This window comes from Eumetopias jubatus, unplaced genomic scaffold, assembly GCF_037043125.1.
Source record: "Eumetopias jubatus isolate StellerSeaLion01/CBP00866 unplaced genomic scaffold, mEumJub1_p1.0 scaffold_12, whole genome shotgun sequence".
Taxonomy (NCBI): Eukaryota; Metazoa; Chordata; class Mammalia; order Carnivora; family Otariidae; genus Eumetopias; species Eumetopias jubatus.
This window is the reverse complement of record NW_028274818.1, coordinates 28,332,817-28,351,834: the sequence shown is the minus strand read 5'-3', so window position 1 is coordinate 28,351,834 and position 19,018 is coordinate 28,332,817. Positions and strand designations below refer to the sequence as shown.

The following is a 19,018-nucleotide window of genomic DNA, read 5'->3' as shown; positions in this document are numbered from 1 at the left end:
GAATTCTGTACTGTTTACCAAGTGTGTTTAGACAAACTGCCCGATTGAGTTCTCACAATTAACTCGTGAGATATTACTCCTATCTTAAAGGTGCAGAAAGGGGTTTGAAGAGATTCACCTTTGTTGAGGGTGATTTGCCCAAGGTGACACACACAGTCCTAATGATTGGTCCAGCGCAGAGTGTGAGATCTCGAGCTCAGACTCTTCCAATTCCGGGCTCAATCTACAACCCCACTACCTTCCTGAGAGATTCGGGAACGAAACGTCAGCAGAGAAAGGTGCGCTACTTGGACTACTGTAACATCGCGGTAGGATGAGTCCGGACAGATGTGGACCAAATTATCCCACCGTACCTTTTTGTCCAAGGGCCTGAGGTATTTCGAATAAAGCTGGAAGAGTGGACACTTGGAGAGCAAGCGAGAGGTGTTGTGGTTAGGTCTCAGGTTTTTGGAGAGGGGCATGACCCGGCCCAGGCCGCTCTGGGGGCGTGGCCGGCCGGCGGGGCGGGGCCTACGGCGGCCCGGCGCGCTCGGGGCGTGGCTTCCCCGCGGCAGTCGGCTGAACCGGTGGGCTTTGCCCGCAGTTGCTCAACGGCTCTGCGGGACCATGGCGAACGACGGGTCTCCGAGCGTGCCCCCGCGGCCGCTGCACTCAGCGCAGGCCGTGGACGTGGCCTCGGCCTCCAATTTCCGGGCTTTCCAGATGCTGCACTTGCACCTGGACCTGCGGGTCGAGTTCGGGCTTCCGGGGCCGGGCCCCGGGAGCCGGGGGTTGAGTGGCACGGCAGTCCTGGAGCTGCGCTGCTTGGTGCCCGAGGGCGCCACCGAGCTGCGGCTCGATTCGCACCCGTGCCTCGAGGTGACGGCGGCGGCGCTGCGGCGGCAGCGGCCCGGCCTGGAGGAGCCGCCCTCGGAGCCCGTGCCCTTCCACACGGAGCCCTTTTCGCACTACGGCCAGGCCCTGTGCGTGGCCCTCCCGCAGCCCTGCCCGGCCGGCGAGCGCTTCCAGCTTCTGCTCACCTACCGCGTCGGGGAGGGACCCGGGGTGAGTTCGACTCCGGGGCCCAGCCCCGCCGCGGCCTCTCCCGGCCGCTTCCTACCCGCCCTTCCTGCCTCGGAGCCGGTCCCCGGACCTGCACTAATCCCCACCCTCAAAGAGAGAGAAGATGCTTCCGCCTTTGCCCGGAGGGGGCCCGGAGCTTCCCGTTGCACGCCTCTCGCCCTCCCACCCTCAGCGCCCTCTCTTCTTCCTTCCAGGCTGCTCCGCTTTCCCTCTTCTGGCTTCCGGCCAGCCTCCGAGCTGTGCACTCTTCGTCCTTTCCACCCTTCCTCCCTCTCCCCGCCCAGGGGTTCTGGTGGCATCTCCACGTTGTTTCCCTCTCGCACACCGCCCTGTCTGGTTGCTCTTTCTGCCTGCCGAGGAAACCCTGTCCTGTGCAGCTTTCGGGATAACCGGCTATTTATATCGAATTTAACGTTTCGCGGGGCTTTGGGGCCTAGGTCCCTGATAAGGAGCTACTTAGTTTTCCTTTTACGGCAGCCCTGGACCCTGCCGGTTAATTAGCCCTGGGTGCTGACTCAGCCCTTTGTCCGTGTGCTCTTGCGGTGCCACAGGCTGAAATAACTCTGAACCCCAGAGAGTTACTTTTGCTTTCTTCTGCGAAGTCCCAGATTTGTTTAATTGAAGAATTTGAGTAAAAATGAGAACTAGAATTAGGGTGTTCTAGACTTTGTAATAAGTTGGTCCTGTTATTACTCTTGATTGACTCTTATTGATTAACTCTTAAATATTACATTTTGGGGTGGTGGACAGATATTGGTATTTAAATAAAAGGATGGGTGGTTATGTGGCTTACATTTGTAAGAGTTTGGAACTCCTTCATAAAGAGTCCTGAGGCTGTGGTTGCTAGTCGTTTCTCAGGTAGGGTGGGTTATACGTTTCACGGGTAGGCTGCTTGCCTACAATCAAAGTTTACTTATCTAGCTAGCAGTTCCTTTCACTCTTAGAGCTGTCCCAAAAGACAGTTCTGTTTCCATCTTTATTCAGGGAATAAATGAGCCTGTGATAGAACTTGTTTAAAGAATGAAAAGTCCAAACCTCTAAGGCAAAGGAAAAAACCCAGTGCCCTCAAAGGATAACATAACATCTTTAAATGTGTTTGGTTGCCCTGTTACATGCTAGCTTCTGGTTTGGGGCAGGAACCAGGAATTAAACAGGATACCTGGAAAAATTAAGTCCTCTCTGAAATTGCCTACTGAAAATGGCACCTCAAATTAAACATCCATAGTAAACAGCTTTCATTAGAGACTAAGAGCAGACACCCACACTTTGCACTGTGAAGGTCGACATTAAAGTCACCTGTATTTATTCCTTCTTCTCATGGCCACCATCCCAAGTGAGGGCTCTCACCTTAATCACTGTAGGTAACAGCCTCACCCTGACTTAAGACTCTTTCTTACAGAGCGGAAATACTTGTACTACCAGGCTCCATTTTCTCCTCTCTGTCATTATAAATAAAAAAAGGCATTAAGGTATGGTGGAGGGGATGACCAGTATTTATTAAAATGTGCCAGGTACTAGTCTATGTGCTTGACAAAAGTTAAATGAGTTGTCTTTATGGAAGTGCCTAATACAGTGCCTGGTACCTACTGAATACTATGTGTTAGTCTTATTGTTAACTCATTAAATTTCTCTCAATAATAGGATTAAAGACAGTTTAGGGGTGCTGGGTGGCTTAGTCGGTTGACTCTTGATTTCAGCTTGGGTCATGATCTCAGGGTTGTAAGATTGAGCCTTGCCCCGAATTGGCCTCCGTGCTGGGTGTGGAGCCTGCTTGAGATTCTTTATCACCCTCTCTCCCTGCCCCTCCCCCACCAAAGGATTAAAAAACAATTTAGATTAACAAGAAAAGTGAGCAGATAGTACAGTTTCCATATACCCTTCCACCTACAGATTGCTCTATTAGCATTTTGCAAGTATGATATATCTGTTAACAATGAACCAATATTGATACAGTATTATTAACTAAAATTCATAGTTCTTTTTTTTAAGGTTTTTATTTATTTATTTGACAGAGAAAAAGAGAGAGCTGCAGCAGAGGGAGAAGCAGGCTCCCCACTGAGCAGAGAGCCTGATGTGGGACTTGATACCAGGACCCCGGGGTCATGACCTGAGCTGAAGGCAGACACTTAACCAACTGAGCCACCCAGGTGCCCCTGAAGTTCATAGTTTTTTTCAGATTTTCATAGGCTTTACTTAATACCTTTTTCTGTTCCAGGGTCCCATCCGGAATACCACAGTATATTTAGCTTTCATGTATCCTTAGGCTCCCCCTTGGCTCTGACAGTTTCTCAGACTTTACTTGTTTTTGATGACCTTGACAGTTTTTCTTTTTTTTTAAAAGATTTTATTTATTTATTTGACAGAGAGAGAGAGAGAGAGCGTGCACAAGCAGGCAGAGTAGCAGGCAGAGGGAAAGGGAGAAGCAGGCTCCCCTCTGAGCAAGGAGCCTGATGCGGGACTCGATCCCAGAACCTAGGGATCATGACCTGAGCCGAAGGCAGTGGCTTAACCAACTGAACCACCCAGACACCCTGACCTTGACAGTTTTGAGGAGTATTGGTCTGATATATTGTAGGATGCCTCTCTATTGGAATTTGTCTGTTTTTTGCATGATCAGACTGGGGTTATTAAAAAATTTTTAAGAAGTTTATTTTTTACAGCAGTTTTAAGTTCACAACAAAATTCAGTGGAATGTCACAAAGGTAAAGTTCTGTCTTCACATCATATTGCGAATACACGGTATCAACATGATTTGTGACTGTTTGAAGTTGACCTCACTCATCTGGCTGAAGTAGTGCTGGTTTTTCCACTGTGGTATTTCTTTCTCCTCCTTTCCATCTGTACTGTACTCTTCGGAAGGAGGCTCATTAAAATTTTCACACCACACAAAAGAAACTCAAGCAAAGAAAAAGCCAACATCTCCATGTGGCGTCTTTATGCCTCTTAAAAGTATGTCTCAAATACTTGTGTTCAAAGCATTTCAGTCCACCTGCCGAGGCATGCCTCCCACCTCTGTATCTGAAACCTACCCCCAGTTCCCAGAGATCGCCCATCCATGCCTTTTTTCACGCTGCTACCTACCTCTTTGAGAATGTCTTCTTTCCTTTCCAACCATCTCAGTCCTACTCACCTTTAAACCGGAAAGTTTTGCTTCCGCTATGAAACCTTGCCAGAGTTAATCTAATCCTTTTCTAAATTCTAAGTGGCATTTGGTGCTGACATACCCTCCTCCCCCTCACAGTTAGTATGTTATAAGTGAACTTTTTGCGGTAGGCAAAAATTGGGTTTGTAATAATCATTCAGATTTGCCTTTGGTTACAGGCTGACAGAAAACAAATTAAGACGTATATATAACCGGGGTGCCTGGCTGGCACCAGGTAGAGCATGCAGCTCTTGATCTCGGGGTTGTAAGTTTGAGCCCCACGTTGGGAGTAGAGATTACTTAAGAATAAAATCTTGAAAAGATATTTAAAAAAGTATATATATAGCCAGTACCTATAATGTAAAATACATTTATTCTGAATGGGTAAGTTTCAGGAATGGAGAACACATATTAATCACAGACTCCTCCCACTTCCCTTCTGCTTTTCTGTGCCATTTACTGCAAGTTCAAATACAGCTGCTTCTCAATTGGTTTTTGTTTGTTTTTTAATGAGAAACCACTACAGCGTGCGGGACTCAGAGGAGGAAGACAGGATGCCAGGGTCAGAGGCCATGTCTGGAATTCTTGAGATACCTAGTGGGGTACAGTGGGGAGTAGACCCTTTGTGGTGTTTCTACCATGTGAGGTGGGCATCAATACGTTGGCGTGGGTTCCAGGGTGGATTAAATACACAGTAGGAGAGAACTTCCCAGTCAGGACCAAACTGCTGGTAGGATTATAAGGATTACCTAAAATTCTCCCCTGCCAGCCAACTCCTTTTCTCTGGCTGGACTGAGCTCATGTAGGGGGTGTCAGTTTGGAAATGTTCTTCTACTCTCTTAGGTTTGCTGGTTGGCTCCTGAGCAGACAGCAGGAAAGAAGAAGCCTTTTGTCTATACCCAGGGTCAGGCTGTCCTGAACCGGGCCTTCTTCCCTTGCTTCGACACTCCCGCAGTGAAATGCAAATATTCAGCACTTATTGAGGTAAGAGGATTAAGGTTAAGTACCTGCCCTTGGGATTGAATTTCAGATCTATCTAGTCACATTTCAGCTGGTAAATTGTTACATCCACCCAGCGGTACCTCTGCAAAATTCCTCCATGTACAGAAATTTTATTTGTGCTAAATTCCATCAGCTTAGCACAAGTTTAGTTTCTTGAAACCTTTGTGTTCTCCAAGACAGGCTCCCGGTCGTGGCTGTCACCATGCAGGTTGCCCGCCATGCTGTTCTTAGTGCGAATCAAAAGGAGACTCCGGGTAAAATTTCCTAAGCTTTGTCTCTTGTCAGGTCCCAGATGGCTTCACAGCTGTGATGAGTGCTAACACCTGGGAGAAGAGAGGTCCAAATAAGTTCTTCTTCCAGATGTGTCATCCCATCCCCTCCTATCTGATAGCTTTGGCCATCGGAGATCTGGTTTCGGCTGAAGTTGGACCCAGGTAGGAGACAAAGACCTCCACAGGCAAGGTCAGACTGACCTCAAGGCAAGGAGGCCTCTGCTCAGTGGCCCAGCTGGGATGGTTCTTGGGACAGTCTTGCATCTGCTCTCAATGGACAGCCTTTCTGTGGCCCAGAAGTGAAGCGTGTGGCATGAGTACAGCGGGAGGAAGGGCTTTCCCTGCTCCCCCTCTGCTTCTCCTCCTGCTGTCTGGAATGAGGTCATCAGTCCTGCTAACAGCAGTAGCTGCTGTCCTGGGCCACCTTGTGGAGTGCAGTTGGCACCGAAGCAGAAGTTTTAGAAGACTCATCTTTATCACTATCTTTTAGTTCTGAATTCCCTTCTAGCTGTTATATTTGCTTTTTAATCTTTGTACCAAATCTCCCCTTTTTCTCTAGCACGTAATTCCCGGAAATATACAACTTTGATCTCCTTGTTCCCCTGCAGAGAGGAAAGTGGGAGATCCTTCTTTGTCTGCTCCAGATACATACACCTGAACCCATGGTGGCAGAGATACCTCCGTGAAATTAGATGGGTTTAATGGAGATGAATAAGGCTTTTGTAAGGTTTCCTGCTAAAAGAAACCTGACCAGGAGTGTCGGTTTTTTCCTGGCTCTTATATTATCTGCCAGTACAGCATAATCCTGCAGTAAAATGATCAAAGGCTGGACAGTAAGCTGTGGCGCTTTTCCCGGCTCTGCTGCTATGGCCCTTCTCTCAGGTCCTGGAGGTGGTGGTGACCTTGACCGCATTGGTTACAGGCATCAGACCTCATAGCCAAGCTCAGTAGCACTGTTAAGATCATGAATCTTAGTTCCTGGGCTTCAGAGAGAATAAGAGATGGGATGCCATTGGCATCTGCTTCCAGCACACACACTCAAAACAGTACTAGTTTTGAAAGACTAGGTGCTCTCCTGCCACGAAGGGCAGTCTTTCTGACAGAGTGGGTCGTACGTAACCAAAGGAGCGTCAGCATTGCAGTTGACCGGAAAGTAGATAAGTAAAGGAGTTATTTTAGAGAGTTTACTCTTACTAAGGTTCTGTTAGTAAGAGTATAAACTATTTATTTTATTTTTTATTTATTTTTTTAAAGATTATTTATTTGAGAGAGAGAGAGAGAGATCACGAGCCGGGGGAGGGGCAGAGAGAGAAGCAGGGTCTCCACCAAGTAGGGAGCCTGATGTAGGACTCTACCGCAGGACCCCAGGATCATGACCTGAGCCGAAGGCAGATGCTTAACCAACTGAGCCAAGTCCTTGCCTTGTGGGGGAACATCTTAGGGTCTTGTGAAGGTATGTTAGTTGAGAGGGTCTTCTGGCAAACTTTGCCCCCAGTCCCAGTTACCACGGGAGGAAAATCCTGGGCAGAAGAGATAGTGGATATGTCCTAGTCATGTTTTATGTATAATCTCTTCTAATCCTTACGGAACCTCACTGAGGGGGTTACTGTTTTCTCCCTCTTGTGGATAAAGCTAACTGAGGCTTCTGGTGGAATTACTTGTGCAAAGTTACATCATTGGCAGAACTGGAATTCCAATCCAGGCATTTCTGTGCAGAGCCAGTGCTTGTTGCGCTAGACTACTGGCAATAAAAATCCAGCCTGACGGAGAACATTCCAGTTGCTTTAGACAGAAATCTCTGTACTGGAGGAAGTATCTCGGATGCCCCCTGTCTAGCCTGGCCTTCATCTTCTAGTTGTAGCAAGCTGAAGTAGCCTGGGTTGAAGGACTTTGCTAGTTGTGATATCCAAGCTGATCACAAAGCAATTCCTTGAAGACTTTGACACCTTTGTCATGGTCTTTTCTCAGCCCTGTCACATCATTTTTGGTGACTTTTTTTCTCCATCTGGATTACCTGTCCGCATGCCAGGGATGAAGGGATGAGGGTGGCTTCAGGGTTCCTCAGCCTCCTCTACTCGGGGACCCTCTCCACCTGATCCAGCCCCCCACACTCATGGGCACACACTCTACAATCTAGGGCCTCACCGTGGGCGTTCGCATGAGCTGTGCTGTAGCAGAAATGTTAAACGCCTTTGCCTCATTCATTCTCTGACCCCATGCCCCGTGCCCCTAACCTGCCGGCCCCCTGGTGACCTCACTCTCGCTGTATCTGCTTCTTAAGCTAACTGAGGCCTTTCTTCCTGCAAGCTGTGCGTTTCCTCCTGGGCAGCCAGCCTCTCGTGGCCGGGCCCGTCTTTTCTCTGTGGCCCAGGTGTGGGGTTGATCTTCTCTTCCTGACACAGCAGGCCGCCGTGTGTGCTTTCCTGCTGCTCTAACTTCCAGTGCTGGGTCCTGCTGTCCCCTTTCTCTACTTCTGTACCTGGTGTCTGAGAGGAGAAGACAGCTGTGCATACTGATTCTGCTATCCATTTCTGGTTTCTTGGTGAAAAGCGGGAATTGAAAGTTGACGTAGGGAAGCCTGGGTGGCGTAGTTGGTTAAGCGTCTGCCTTTGACTCAGGTCATGCTCCCAGGGTCCTGAGATCGAGCCCTGCTTTGGGCTCCCTGCTCATCAGGGAGCCTGCTTTTCCCTCTGCCCTTCACCCCTCTCATGCTCTCTCTCTCTCAGATAAATGGAATCTTTTTAAAAAGCTGACATTTATGTGGTTTTCCAGAAAAATAGAACAAATGTCATCTTCAACTACAGATATGCTTTCAATATTGCTCACCAGTCCTTTATTTATCTTCCTAGCCCACTCTCCTTAAAGAATGACTCTTGTCTTCAAATTTCCTGTTCAAACACCAGATCCTCCCTCCGAGCAGATGATCTTGTCTCCTACTTTATTGAGAATATTTAATTTGTCAGATATGGTTATGTCAGCTTCCTGTTTTCCATGTAAAAAGTCATCTTCATCTGCTTTCGTCCCTCCCTTCTTCCCTCTGACTCTAAAGAGGGGTGTCCATCCTTCTGTTTAAAGCCACATCTCTGCATTTGAGCCATCGTTGTTGGTTCAGTCCCTCCCCAGATCTGGTGGAGCTTTGCCTCATTGTTTACCCCTCACTCTTCAGATGTGCAGCCTTCCCCCCAATTAGCTCTTTCCTTCCAACCCTAACCATGTTCCTGTTTCTTGTAGCTTGAAAAAAGCAAAAAACAAACTCGTTGACTCCATGTTCCCTCTTAGCACACTACCTTGTGCTTCCCTATTTAGCCAAGTTCCTTAGAAGAATAGTGTTTATGCTCGCCCACCGCCCACGCACTGCTTGGACCCGTGGGAATCCAGCACCTCTCCCCGTCGTGCCACAGAAACTCCTGTAGTAAGAGGAGCCACTGGCCTCAGCATGTGTAGCACATTGGCTCCTCCTCAGTTCTTGTATTGGTGTCCTGCACTTTTCTTCTGCCTCTTGACCCTCCTCTGGCTTCCACGATGCAGTTCTGTCCCGGCTCCAGGACCCCCTGGCTCGTCCTTTCTGGACTCTTCTCTGCCCAGCCCCACCATGTGCTGGTGTTGCCCGGGACTCTGTTTTGGATCCATTCGCCTTTCCTCCATGCTTTTCTTGGGCATACGCACTCGCTTTTGTAATTTAAAGGTATCTTCTGGGTACTGCAGCTAGAGTGATCTCTCAGGATTCAATCTGATAATACCACTTACTGGTTTATTTTCTTTTAGGATTTTATTATTTATTTGAGAGAGAGAGAATATGAGCAGGGAGGAGGGGCACAGGGAGAGGAAGAAGCAGACTCCCCGCTGAGCGGGGAGCCCGAGGTAGACTCGATCCCAGGACCCTGGGATCATGACCTGAGCCAAAGGCAGATGCTTAACTGACTGAACCACCCCGGCGCACACCACTTACTGGTTTAAAATGCTCTCATGGCTCTGAAGGTCCAGCTGTGTCACTTGGTGTATCAGGCCCTTTGTGACTGCAGCCTCGAGGGCCTCTCTACCCGTTCTTCCCCTCCCCTCCCCCAGCCCCGATCTGATGGTAAGTGCTCCAGTATCCCAGACTCTCGGTGGTTCCTCACCTGCATGTACAGTTTCCTCTCCTAGGCTCTTGCTTCTGCTCCTGGGGAAGCCCTTGCTCCTTCTCCTCCTGCTAGAACAGTTCCTGAGAGGGGCGCCTGGGTGGCTTAGTCATTAAGCGTCTGCCTTCGGCTCAGGTCGTGATCCCAGAGTCCTGGGATCGAGCCCCGCATCAGGCTCCCTGCTCGGCGGGAAGCCTGCTTCTCCCTCTCTCATTCCCCCTGCTTGTGTTCCCTCTCTTGCTATGTCTCCATCAAAAAAAAAAAAAACAGTTCCTGAGCTTCCACAGGGGCAGAGAGGACACCTTCCCTCCTCCTGACCTGGAGCCCATCCACTTTTCTATCTTATATCCTGTCTTCTTTCATCTTCCCTGCTCACTTTACAGAGACACACTGAGGCTCAGGGAGGTCAGTGACTTTTGCAAGGTCACCTTCAATGCTGGAGACGGAACATGACGGCGCTGTGAGTTTGAGCCTGTTGCACACGGGAGGCAGTTCCTCTAGGACGCTGTGTTGGGATCTTATTTATCAGGTGTGGCGAGCAGTCTCGGACCCGTATAGGTGATCTGACCTTGCACCTCCTGTCTCTGTGGCCGGCCACACTGTCACATTCATCTGGCTCAGATACGAGACTGCCAGGTTTCTCCAGGTGCTTTTGAGATTGGGTCACCACGATAGGTCTTCAAACACCAGCCTGCTTTTTCCTGTGCTCTTGTCTTTAGGAGCCGGGTGTGGGCTGAGCCCTGCCTGATCGAGGCTGCCAAGGAGGAGTACAACGGGGTGATAGAAGAATTTCTGGCTACAGGAGAGAAACTTTTTGGACCCTACCTTTGGGGAAGGTGTGGTATCACATTGACTCTAATGTCTTCTGCTAAACTGAGTCCCTGGTTTCCCCCTCTCTTCCTTCTGGTGCTGCTTCTCCTCTCTCCCCTAGAGCCAAGTTCCGCAATCCCAGAAGTAAAGGAGAGGAGGAAGAGATAGAGGAAGGGAGAAATGAGGCCTACTTCACTGTGCTGAGGAGGGACCCGGAGAGAGAGGGTTATTGAAGTGATAAAAATGTGCTTTCCAGCTGCTGAGTGTGGAGATGGGGAAACACCGTCAGGGGACCTTGGGGACCTTTGTGACTTACCTTTCCTGGTGGCTAGAAGCCCCCACACACTCCCATTTTTTCCTGTGACATCTCCAGACTTTAGCCGCCTCGGATCAAAGGCTCTATTAGATCTGTGTGACCCCAAGTGAGCCATCAGCAAGCTAACTGTGACAGAGCTGATGGTAGGGCCATACCCTGCTTGGAAGGAGAACAGGGAGCAGGTTTCAGAGAGCCGCCTCCAAGAGGGCAAAACCTGGGGAAAGGGAGGTCCCAGCGACTTGGGGACGGAGGAATCTGAGTGTCATTTCAGCGCTGGGCTCGGGGTTGCGTGCTGCTGCTTTGGTGGCTGCATCTCTGTAGGCCGAGGGGCCCGCCTGGGGAAGTAAGGCAGGGTCTCTGCCCTGGGGAGCCGAGACCTGTCTGTGACCTGCTTTCTCGGCAGGTATGACCTGCTCTTCATGCCACCATCCTTTCCGTTTGGAGGAATGGAGAACCCTTGTCTGACCTTTGTCACCCCCTGCCTTCTGGCAGGGGACCGCTCTTTGGCTGACGTCATCATCCATGAGATCTCCCACAGTTGGTTCGGGAACCTGGTCACTAATGCCAACTGGGGGGAATTCTGGCTCAATGAAGGCTTCACCATGTATGCCCAGAGGAGGATCTCCACTGTCCTCTTTGGTAAGCTAGCTCTCCTAGGGACCCCACGCTCCATTCTTTCACCTGCGAGGCCAGTGTGACCTCCTTCGGGGTTTTGGGACACAAGCGGGCATGAAGGGAGGGGCAGCGGTGCAGAAAGCTCCGGCGAGAGGCCAGCAAGGGCCGACTCTAGACAAAAGTCCCTTCCAAGTGGATGAGCCCCATTGCGTTACATGGCATTAAGTCAGTAGGCACGGTGGGGAGAGGGGGTCTCAGAAACTGCATGTTGGCTGAATGAACCAATGAGGGGCCCGACAGTGAAAGGACCCCTCAGCTAAGCTGAAACCACACTCAATGCTCTGTTCTTCCAACAGCCAGGCAACCCCTCGGGGAGAGTTGCCCAGGGTCGTTCACCCACATAGCTAGTTAATCTTCCAAATAAATCATAAGATCGTTATAATCATTACCTCCTATTGAACACCTACTTACCAGCTTTGTACAGGGACCTTATTAAAAATACATTATTTAACAATTTCACAATAGCTCTATGAAACAGATATGATTTCCATTTTATATATGAGCTCACTGTGACTCAAAAAGTATAAGAAATGTGTCCAAGCCACTTGGCAGGTGGGGGCAGAACCCCACATTGAGCCCAGGTGTGCTTTTAAAATAACTTTCTCAACATTGTGTCATTATTGAAAACCTGCTATATATCAGGTGCTTTAAAAATATAACTTGTATGGGGCGCCTGGGTGGCTCAGATGTTTAAGCGTCTGCCTTCGGCTCAGGTCATGATCCCAGGGTCCTGGGATCGAGCCCTACGTCGGGCTCCCTGCTCAGCGGGGAGTCTGCTTCTCCCCCTGCTCGTGCGCTCTCTCTCTCTCTCTCTGTATCTCTGTGTCTCAAATGAATAAATTTAAAAAAAAATCTTAAAAGAAAAAATATGTAACATGTATTATTTTTATTATTTCTCTCATCAAAATCTATTTTGATCTATATGGGAAAGCACGCACAATAGATTTATCCATAATCTCACTGCTCAGAGATAATTGATGTATATCCTTTCAGACATTTTCCTGTGTGTGTGTGTGTGTGTGTGTGTGTGAATCATCAGACCTTCCAACTGCCTTTTTTTCTTTAACTTAATAAAGTTAAACATTTTCCCAACTCATTAAATTTTCTTCTATAGCTGCATTGTATGGACGTTTCTTAACATACTCAGTTTCCAGCTGTTAGGTTATTTTCAGTTTTTCTCTTTTTTTAGAGAGAGAATGTGTGTGAGCAGGGGAAGGGGCTGAGGGAGAGGGAGAGAGAATCTCAAGCAGACTCCATGCTGAGTGTGGAGCCCAACAGGGGGGTTCCATCTCATGACCCTGAGATCATGACCTGAGCCCCAATCAAGAGTCGGATGTTTAACTGACTAAACCACCTAGGTGCGCCTGTTAATTTTGTTTTCTTTTTCTTTTTTTTTTTTTATTTTCAGTTTTCTAATGAAAGAATATTTTGACAAATATTTTTTACATATAAATGTTCGTAACATATCCCAGACCATCTCAATGGAGATAAATTCCTAGAAATGTAATTTCTGGATCCAAACATTTTAAAGGCTTTTTAGCACACGTTGTCCATTGCCTCCCAGAAAGTTTGTGCAAATTTACTTTCATCCAGAGTATATGGAACAAGAGCCTATTTGTAAATATCTTACTCAGCCACTAAGAATCCTGCAAGCACATGTTGTCAGCCCACTGTGCAGATGAAGAAGTTGAGGCTAAGAGAGATTGAGTACCTCTCCCAGAGTCAGAACACCTTGTGAGTGGCAGAGGTGACTGGTTCGAAACCTGGCCCCCTTCCCCTCCATTTTTAGAGCCAGAAGGAAATGTAGAGACCCCTAGAAAAATGTTGGGTGACAGTTTCTGTTGTCTGGCAGGAACAGTCAAATGAAAATAGTCTGCTTTTATAGAAGATCAAATTACTATCTCTAAAAATAAAAGCATATTGATGAGGAAAGGTAACAGTCACAGGAAAAGGTGTGAGATTCCCTCATCCTCATGTCTGGGCGAGACTGACAGCCTGAGCTAACCGAGTCATTTGTAGTCCAGAGCAACAAGGAGCTAGGGGCTGAGTCAGGTTCTCCGTCACTGACCCTTCTGGTCCTGGGGTCCCAAGAGGGTGACAATATGAATCTTCAGTTATCTGTCATTGTTCTTATGGCCACAAGGAGGCAGCACACCCTCTTGTCTGGAAATTATACTTGGACGTGGTCTTGAGGCCTAAGGATTCTTCTTGCCCCAGGCTCTGCTTACACCTGCTTGGAAGCTGCCACTGGCCGGGCTCTGCTTCAGCAGCACATGGACATCACTGGCAAGGAACACCCACTCAACAAGCTCCGCGTGAAGATCGAACCAGGTCCGGGAGGCTCCTCTGTCTGACTACCCCCTCCCCGACATTGAGCTTGGGGCCCCAAGTTTGTGCACACCTTGAATACTCTCCTTGGGAAGGAAGAGCCTTCCAGAGCTCTTTTTAGCCATTCCCTGGCCTCTAGACAGACTCAGCCAAAGCCATTCCACCCCAATGGGAGTTCTTTCCAGTTTTGTGCAGTTCTTAGTGACTTTACTGTTGCTTTGCATTTGTACAGGCCCCTATCATTTTCCAGGGCTCTTTGCCATTCTTCTTCTATCAAGTCAGACCTGTAGTCTTGTAGATTGACCGCTTATTTTACAGAGGACGTGAGTGAGCACAAGATGACTTGTCCAAGGTCATGTATTTTTATTTTCTGACATCTTTCTTTAGTTCCATGTATGACTAATCTAAGACCTCTGTGTGTGACTTAAGCTCACGTTCCTTGATGCCAATGACCATGAAAATGAACTTCTTGTAGACTGGTCATTCGTTTATTTTGGTCTAGAACATTTGTAGAAACAACCACTTGTTCTGGGAGGGGAGATTGAGTGGAGGTGGTGACCAGTTGGGCTGGAAAAGGCACCAAGCCCTATATTCAGTCCTAAGAGTCAATGGAACCCACTGGAGCAAAGCAATCCCAGGAACAAGGAAACTTGCCAGTTCCCCAGGAAGGCTGGTTCTTTGTCTTATTAGGTCCGTAGTTAATGACCCTTTAAGATCAACTTTGAAGTGGCTTGAGAGAGGCCAAGGTGGATCTGGAAACTTTCTTGGCCTTGCTGAATCCGAGGAAGCTGAATTCTGATCTCGTCCATAATGACTCGTAGAATCTGGAGCCGGAGAAGGACAACAAAAGTGACAGGTTACGAGTGTCTGCTTTCTCTGCTAGGTGTCGACCCAGATGATACCTACAACGAGACTCCCTACGAGAAAGGCTTCTGCTTTGTCTCATACCTGGCCCACTTGGTGGGTGACCAGGATCAATTTGACAATTTTCTCAAGGTATAGTCGACTAAGAGATGAGGGGAGAAGGAGTCGCCGAGAAGCCAGCTGGGCCAGAGTTCAGGGGTAGAGGCAGGGGCTGAAGGGACAAGGGAAGGGGTGGAGGAGAATGTGAGGCACGGAGGGCCTGTACCCCCCAGAGGATCCAGAATGACTGAAAAGTACCTCCCTCCCTGCAGGCCTATGTTAATGAATTCAAATTCCAAAGTATCTTAGCTGAGGACTTTCTAGAGTTCTACTTGGAATACTTCCCTGAGCTGAAGAAGAAGAATGTGGAGTCCATTCCAGGTGAGCAGAGGAGCTGGCTTAAGGCTCCTGGGAGATAGTAGAGAATTATGTCTAATTTATATCCAGGAAGACTGAAGGTGGGGCGGGAAAACATGATGAAATCGAGTCCTCCAGTAAGTGGCACCTAGGGGTGCACACCCGGGGTCCCAGGCCTTGTTCCACAAGAGTGATTTCTCTCGGCTCCTCCTGGCCTCGCTTGCTCCACTTTTTCCCCTCAGTGTCTCCTCTTGTGTCCCCATTTTCCTCACACGTACACACATATAACCAAACCCCCGACTCTGCCCAAAGAGCTACCACCGCCCCAGCCCTGACCCAGGCCCGCGGTACCGGCAGCTGTCCAGCCTTGCAAGCATGGAGTTGCCTCGTACGGACTTCTGAGTGAAGCAAAATCCCAGGGGCCGCCCTGATTTCAGCTTGGGAGGCCCTGAGAAGAGAGGAGACGGTGGCCTGTTGGGGATGAGGCTGCCCACTGGAGGGCACTGGAGTGCCCTCGTGCTGGGCACTCTGAGTCAGGCCATCATTGGTCTGGTAAACTCACTTCCCCTGACAGCTGGGACTGGTCGGGCCTGGAGCACCTACCCTCTGCTTGGAGGCCCGCACTTGAAGGTCACGAGACTCCCTGGCTAATGAAAGTTAATAATTACTGAGTGCTCACTACGCACCAGGCAGCATGCTAGACTCGTACTGTGTATTTGCTTATTTAATCCTCACCACTACTAAGACGTGCAGGGCCTCTCATTCAGCCTTTTATCATTTTACAGATAAAACGGAGGCGCAGAGAGGCAAAGTAACATGCCCGTGGCCTCCCAGCTAGTTAATGGCAGGGCTGGGATAGGAGCCCAGGCAGCCTGGCCCCAGGGCCCAGGAGCTTCAACACCGTGTTGTTCTTCTCATCTGAAGGAGAACGTGAACTTGACTGAGGCTAGGAAAGGCTTCAACCGCTTGGTTCTGGCAGCCCAGTGTTAATTTGGACTCAAAACGACTGTCACAGTAGAAAAAGGGGCCATCCAGTCTGACAATAACAATCTCTGGGTCTCAGTATTAGTGGGACCCAACCGGAGCAGGTAGTTCTGTGGGAAAGTGATGTTAAAATTAAGAGAAGCAGTTTGGGATCGAGAGAGGCAGAGAGGAGCTTGAGATCTAGGTGTTGCTGGAGCCAAGTTGACCTTGAAGCTGCCAGAGAATTCTGACAGCCCCCTCTCTCCTTCCACCAAACAGGTTTTGAGTTTGATCGGTGGTTGAATACCCCGGGCTGGCCCCCCTACCTCCCTGACCTCTCCCCTGGGGACTTACTTATGAAGCCCGCTGAAGAGCTGGCCCAGCTGTGGGTGGCCAAGGAGCTGGACATGAAGGCCATCAAAGCTGTGGCCATTTCTTCCTGGAAGACCTACCAGCTGGTGTATTTCCTCGATAAGATCCTCCAGAAATCCCCTCTCCCTCCCGGTAAGAAAAAGTGGGGTAAATCAATGCAGCATATCAAGGTCCCTTGTGTACAGAGCTTGATATCAGGGGCGGGGCTCACCCCTCGGCAGCTGCGGGGGGTTGGCAGGTGGATGCAAGCCCCTCATGGGGAACACGTCAACAGCTGCTGTGAGTCCTACACACAGGTTAGGAAGAGAATCCTAAAGCCTAGCCCTCGCTGCACCCTCAGGCTCTGCAGGTGATTCTTCTCAGCTCTTCACATCGAAGTCTTCCTTCAAGTCCTAACCGCTCCATGCCTGGGGGCTGTGACTGTGACCCCCCAGGGAACGGAGGATGAACTTGTGCACAAATAGCCCCCACTACTGCCGCGTGGCTGCTCAGCCAGAAATAACATTCCCCCAGGGGTGTTGGAAAGAGAACATGTGAAAGCCGGGAGAATTTTCAGCAGCTCGGTGGTGGGGGGAGAAAAACCTGGGGTGGGGTGCAGCATGTTTTAGGGGGATACCTGGGCTTTTAACCTGGAAGGTAAGCGGGATGGTGGCAGAAAGCCTGTAATTACATTAAGGGAAGTTTGGTGGAAGAGCCTTAGAAATGAGGGTAAACCTAAGGCTCGGACAGCGCCCTTTCGGAGACTGAGGTGAGCAGGATGAGGTAAAGTGGGTGGTCGGGAGCCTTCGTGACATCGTTCCGGGGGCTTGCACGAGGGTCTGTGGGCAGACACACTCGTGGCTCTGATGACACAGCCATTAAAAACCCATTTTCTTTCTTCAGGGAACGTGAAGACACTCGGAGAGACATACCCAAAGATCTCAAACTCCCAGAATGCAGAGCTCCGGCTACGATGGGGCCAGATCGTCCTTAAGAATGACCACCAGGAGGATTTCTGGAAAGTGAAGGCATTCCTGCAGAGCCAGGTGGGTGACCCCCACCTCCTTGTCCCCTTCAGGCCCACATGGTGGGCCGCCTCGACCTACTGTCCGTAGTCCCGCGGGTAGAGCCTCCCCGTGTGCCCTTCTGTGGAGCAGAGGAGGGAGGGGAAGGGAGAGGACCCAGCCCAGCGGCCTGGTTCCTGAGTGTGGCTGGGGGAGGTGTTCCCATGGCGGGAAGAAGCCTCCAGGGTTGGGGAGCTTTTTGCAGATCACCAGGTGAGGCCTGAAGGGTCCAAGCTGGGTCAGAGCTAACCCCAAACTGGGAAAAAGGGTAAAGCGGGACTCCAGGGCCAGTCTTGGGGCGAGGGGCCCAAGGACAAGAGAGGTGAGTGAAGGGTAAGATCATAGGTTCCTGCTTCCTGGGGAAGCCCGTGACCTGGGAGGGCTCAGAGGCCAGCAGGAGCCTCGGGCGCCCCGTGAGAGCGGCCCTGCTGGGGAAGGGCCAGAGCGCTTCAGAGCCCGGGGCACGATGGGGCTGGGTCCAAAGCAGCGCTCGGATGCCCTCATCCGTTTGTGGTGGGAGCTGCGCTCCTGTCTGGAGGTGTTCTGAGCCCTCTGCAGGCTTCTCCAAGCCTCTGGAGTTGAGGAGCTTTGTGATGTGGCTTTCTCACATGGGTGGGAATTTGACTTGTGGGTTTTCTTGTGCTTGCCTGCAGTTGGGCCTCACGCGGCCCTTGGTTTTATAGGCGGCAGCCTTTGCTATCAGCTCAGTCCTGATCTAGGTCGTGAGTTCAGGCCTTGTGTTGGGCTCCACGCTGGGGAGCCTACTTAGAGTGTAGACACCCCTGTGCTAGCCTGGATTGGAGTGAATACCGAGATCTACCTACAGGGATCTTTGGCCCCAAGAAGATGCCAGAATAAGAACACGCCTGTCTGGGAGCCTCCTCATTCTAGCACTGCTACCCACATCCCCTTTGGCACCTGCTGAGGCCTGCTGTTGGAGCGGCCCTGGGGCCGGGGGCTGTGTCGACTCACTGAGCAGGCTGCTTAAGCCACGGGTGTGTGTGTGTTTCTTGCAGGGGAAGCAGAAGTATACTCTTCCGCTGTACCACGCAATGATGGCTGGCAGCAAGGTGGCCCAGACCCTTGCCAAGGAGACCTTCGAGGCCACTGCCCCCCAGCTCCACAGCAATGTAGTCAACTACGTCCAGCAGATCGTGGCGCCCAAGGGCAATTAGAGGCTCTGGGCCTGGCTTCTGCCTCTTCAGACTTTGCAGGCTTTCAGAATATTCCCAAATTCCAGTTCTCCAGCCAAATTCCTGAAGTTTACACACCCTTGGGGAAATCTGGTCTCTGGGCTTGGTGTCTGTGACTCTTGGGCCTCTGCTCTGGTGGAAACTTCTCTGGACCAGCAAGTCCTAAGACCAGAGAACCTTCCACAGCTCTCTGCTGGCTTTGGTGAGGGCGGCTGTCTTCTCCCTCCTCCCTGCTGTCGGGGAAGGTCGGAGATTTTCTTACGCCTCTCCTCCCCTCTCTTCTCCCTCCTCTTTTCTTTTCTTTTCTTTTCTTTCTTTTCTTCTTTTCTGATTCTTGAAGTACTATGCAAAGGGCTGCATTCTGGTAATTCATTTTTTCAGGTTTAATCTTTATTTTAATAAATATTTTTAAATGAAAAGTATTTAAGTTGGAGTTATGACCTGAGTGGCTGTGAAAATTCT

General features: G+C 49.9%; 1 protein-coding gene across 1 annotated transcript; it reads left to right on the top strand.

Moving 5' to 3' along the window:
* Positions 1-527: 527 nt before the first annotated feature.
* RNPEP (arginyl aminopeptidase) lies at positions 528-18,978 on the top strand. The gene is made up of 11 exons (XM_028120140.2): positions 528-1,044; positions 5,048-5,188; positions 5,492-5,640; positions 10,316-10,432; positions 11,126-11,361; positions 13,615-13,728; positions 14,609-14,721; positions 14,901-15,009; positions 16,228-16,452; positions 17,203-17,345; positions 18,380-18,978. The coding sequence occupies exons 1-11, from the start codon at positions 607-609 to the stop codon at positions 18,536-18,538; spliced, it is 1,944 nt and encodes a 647-aa protein (XP_027975941.2). The 5' UTR covers positions 528-606; the 3' UTR covers positions 18,539-18,978.
* The last annotated feature ends 40 nt before the right edge of the window (positions 18,979-19,018 follow it).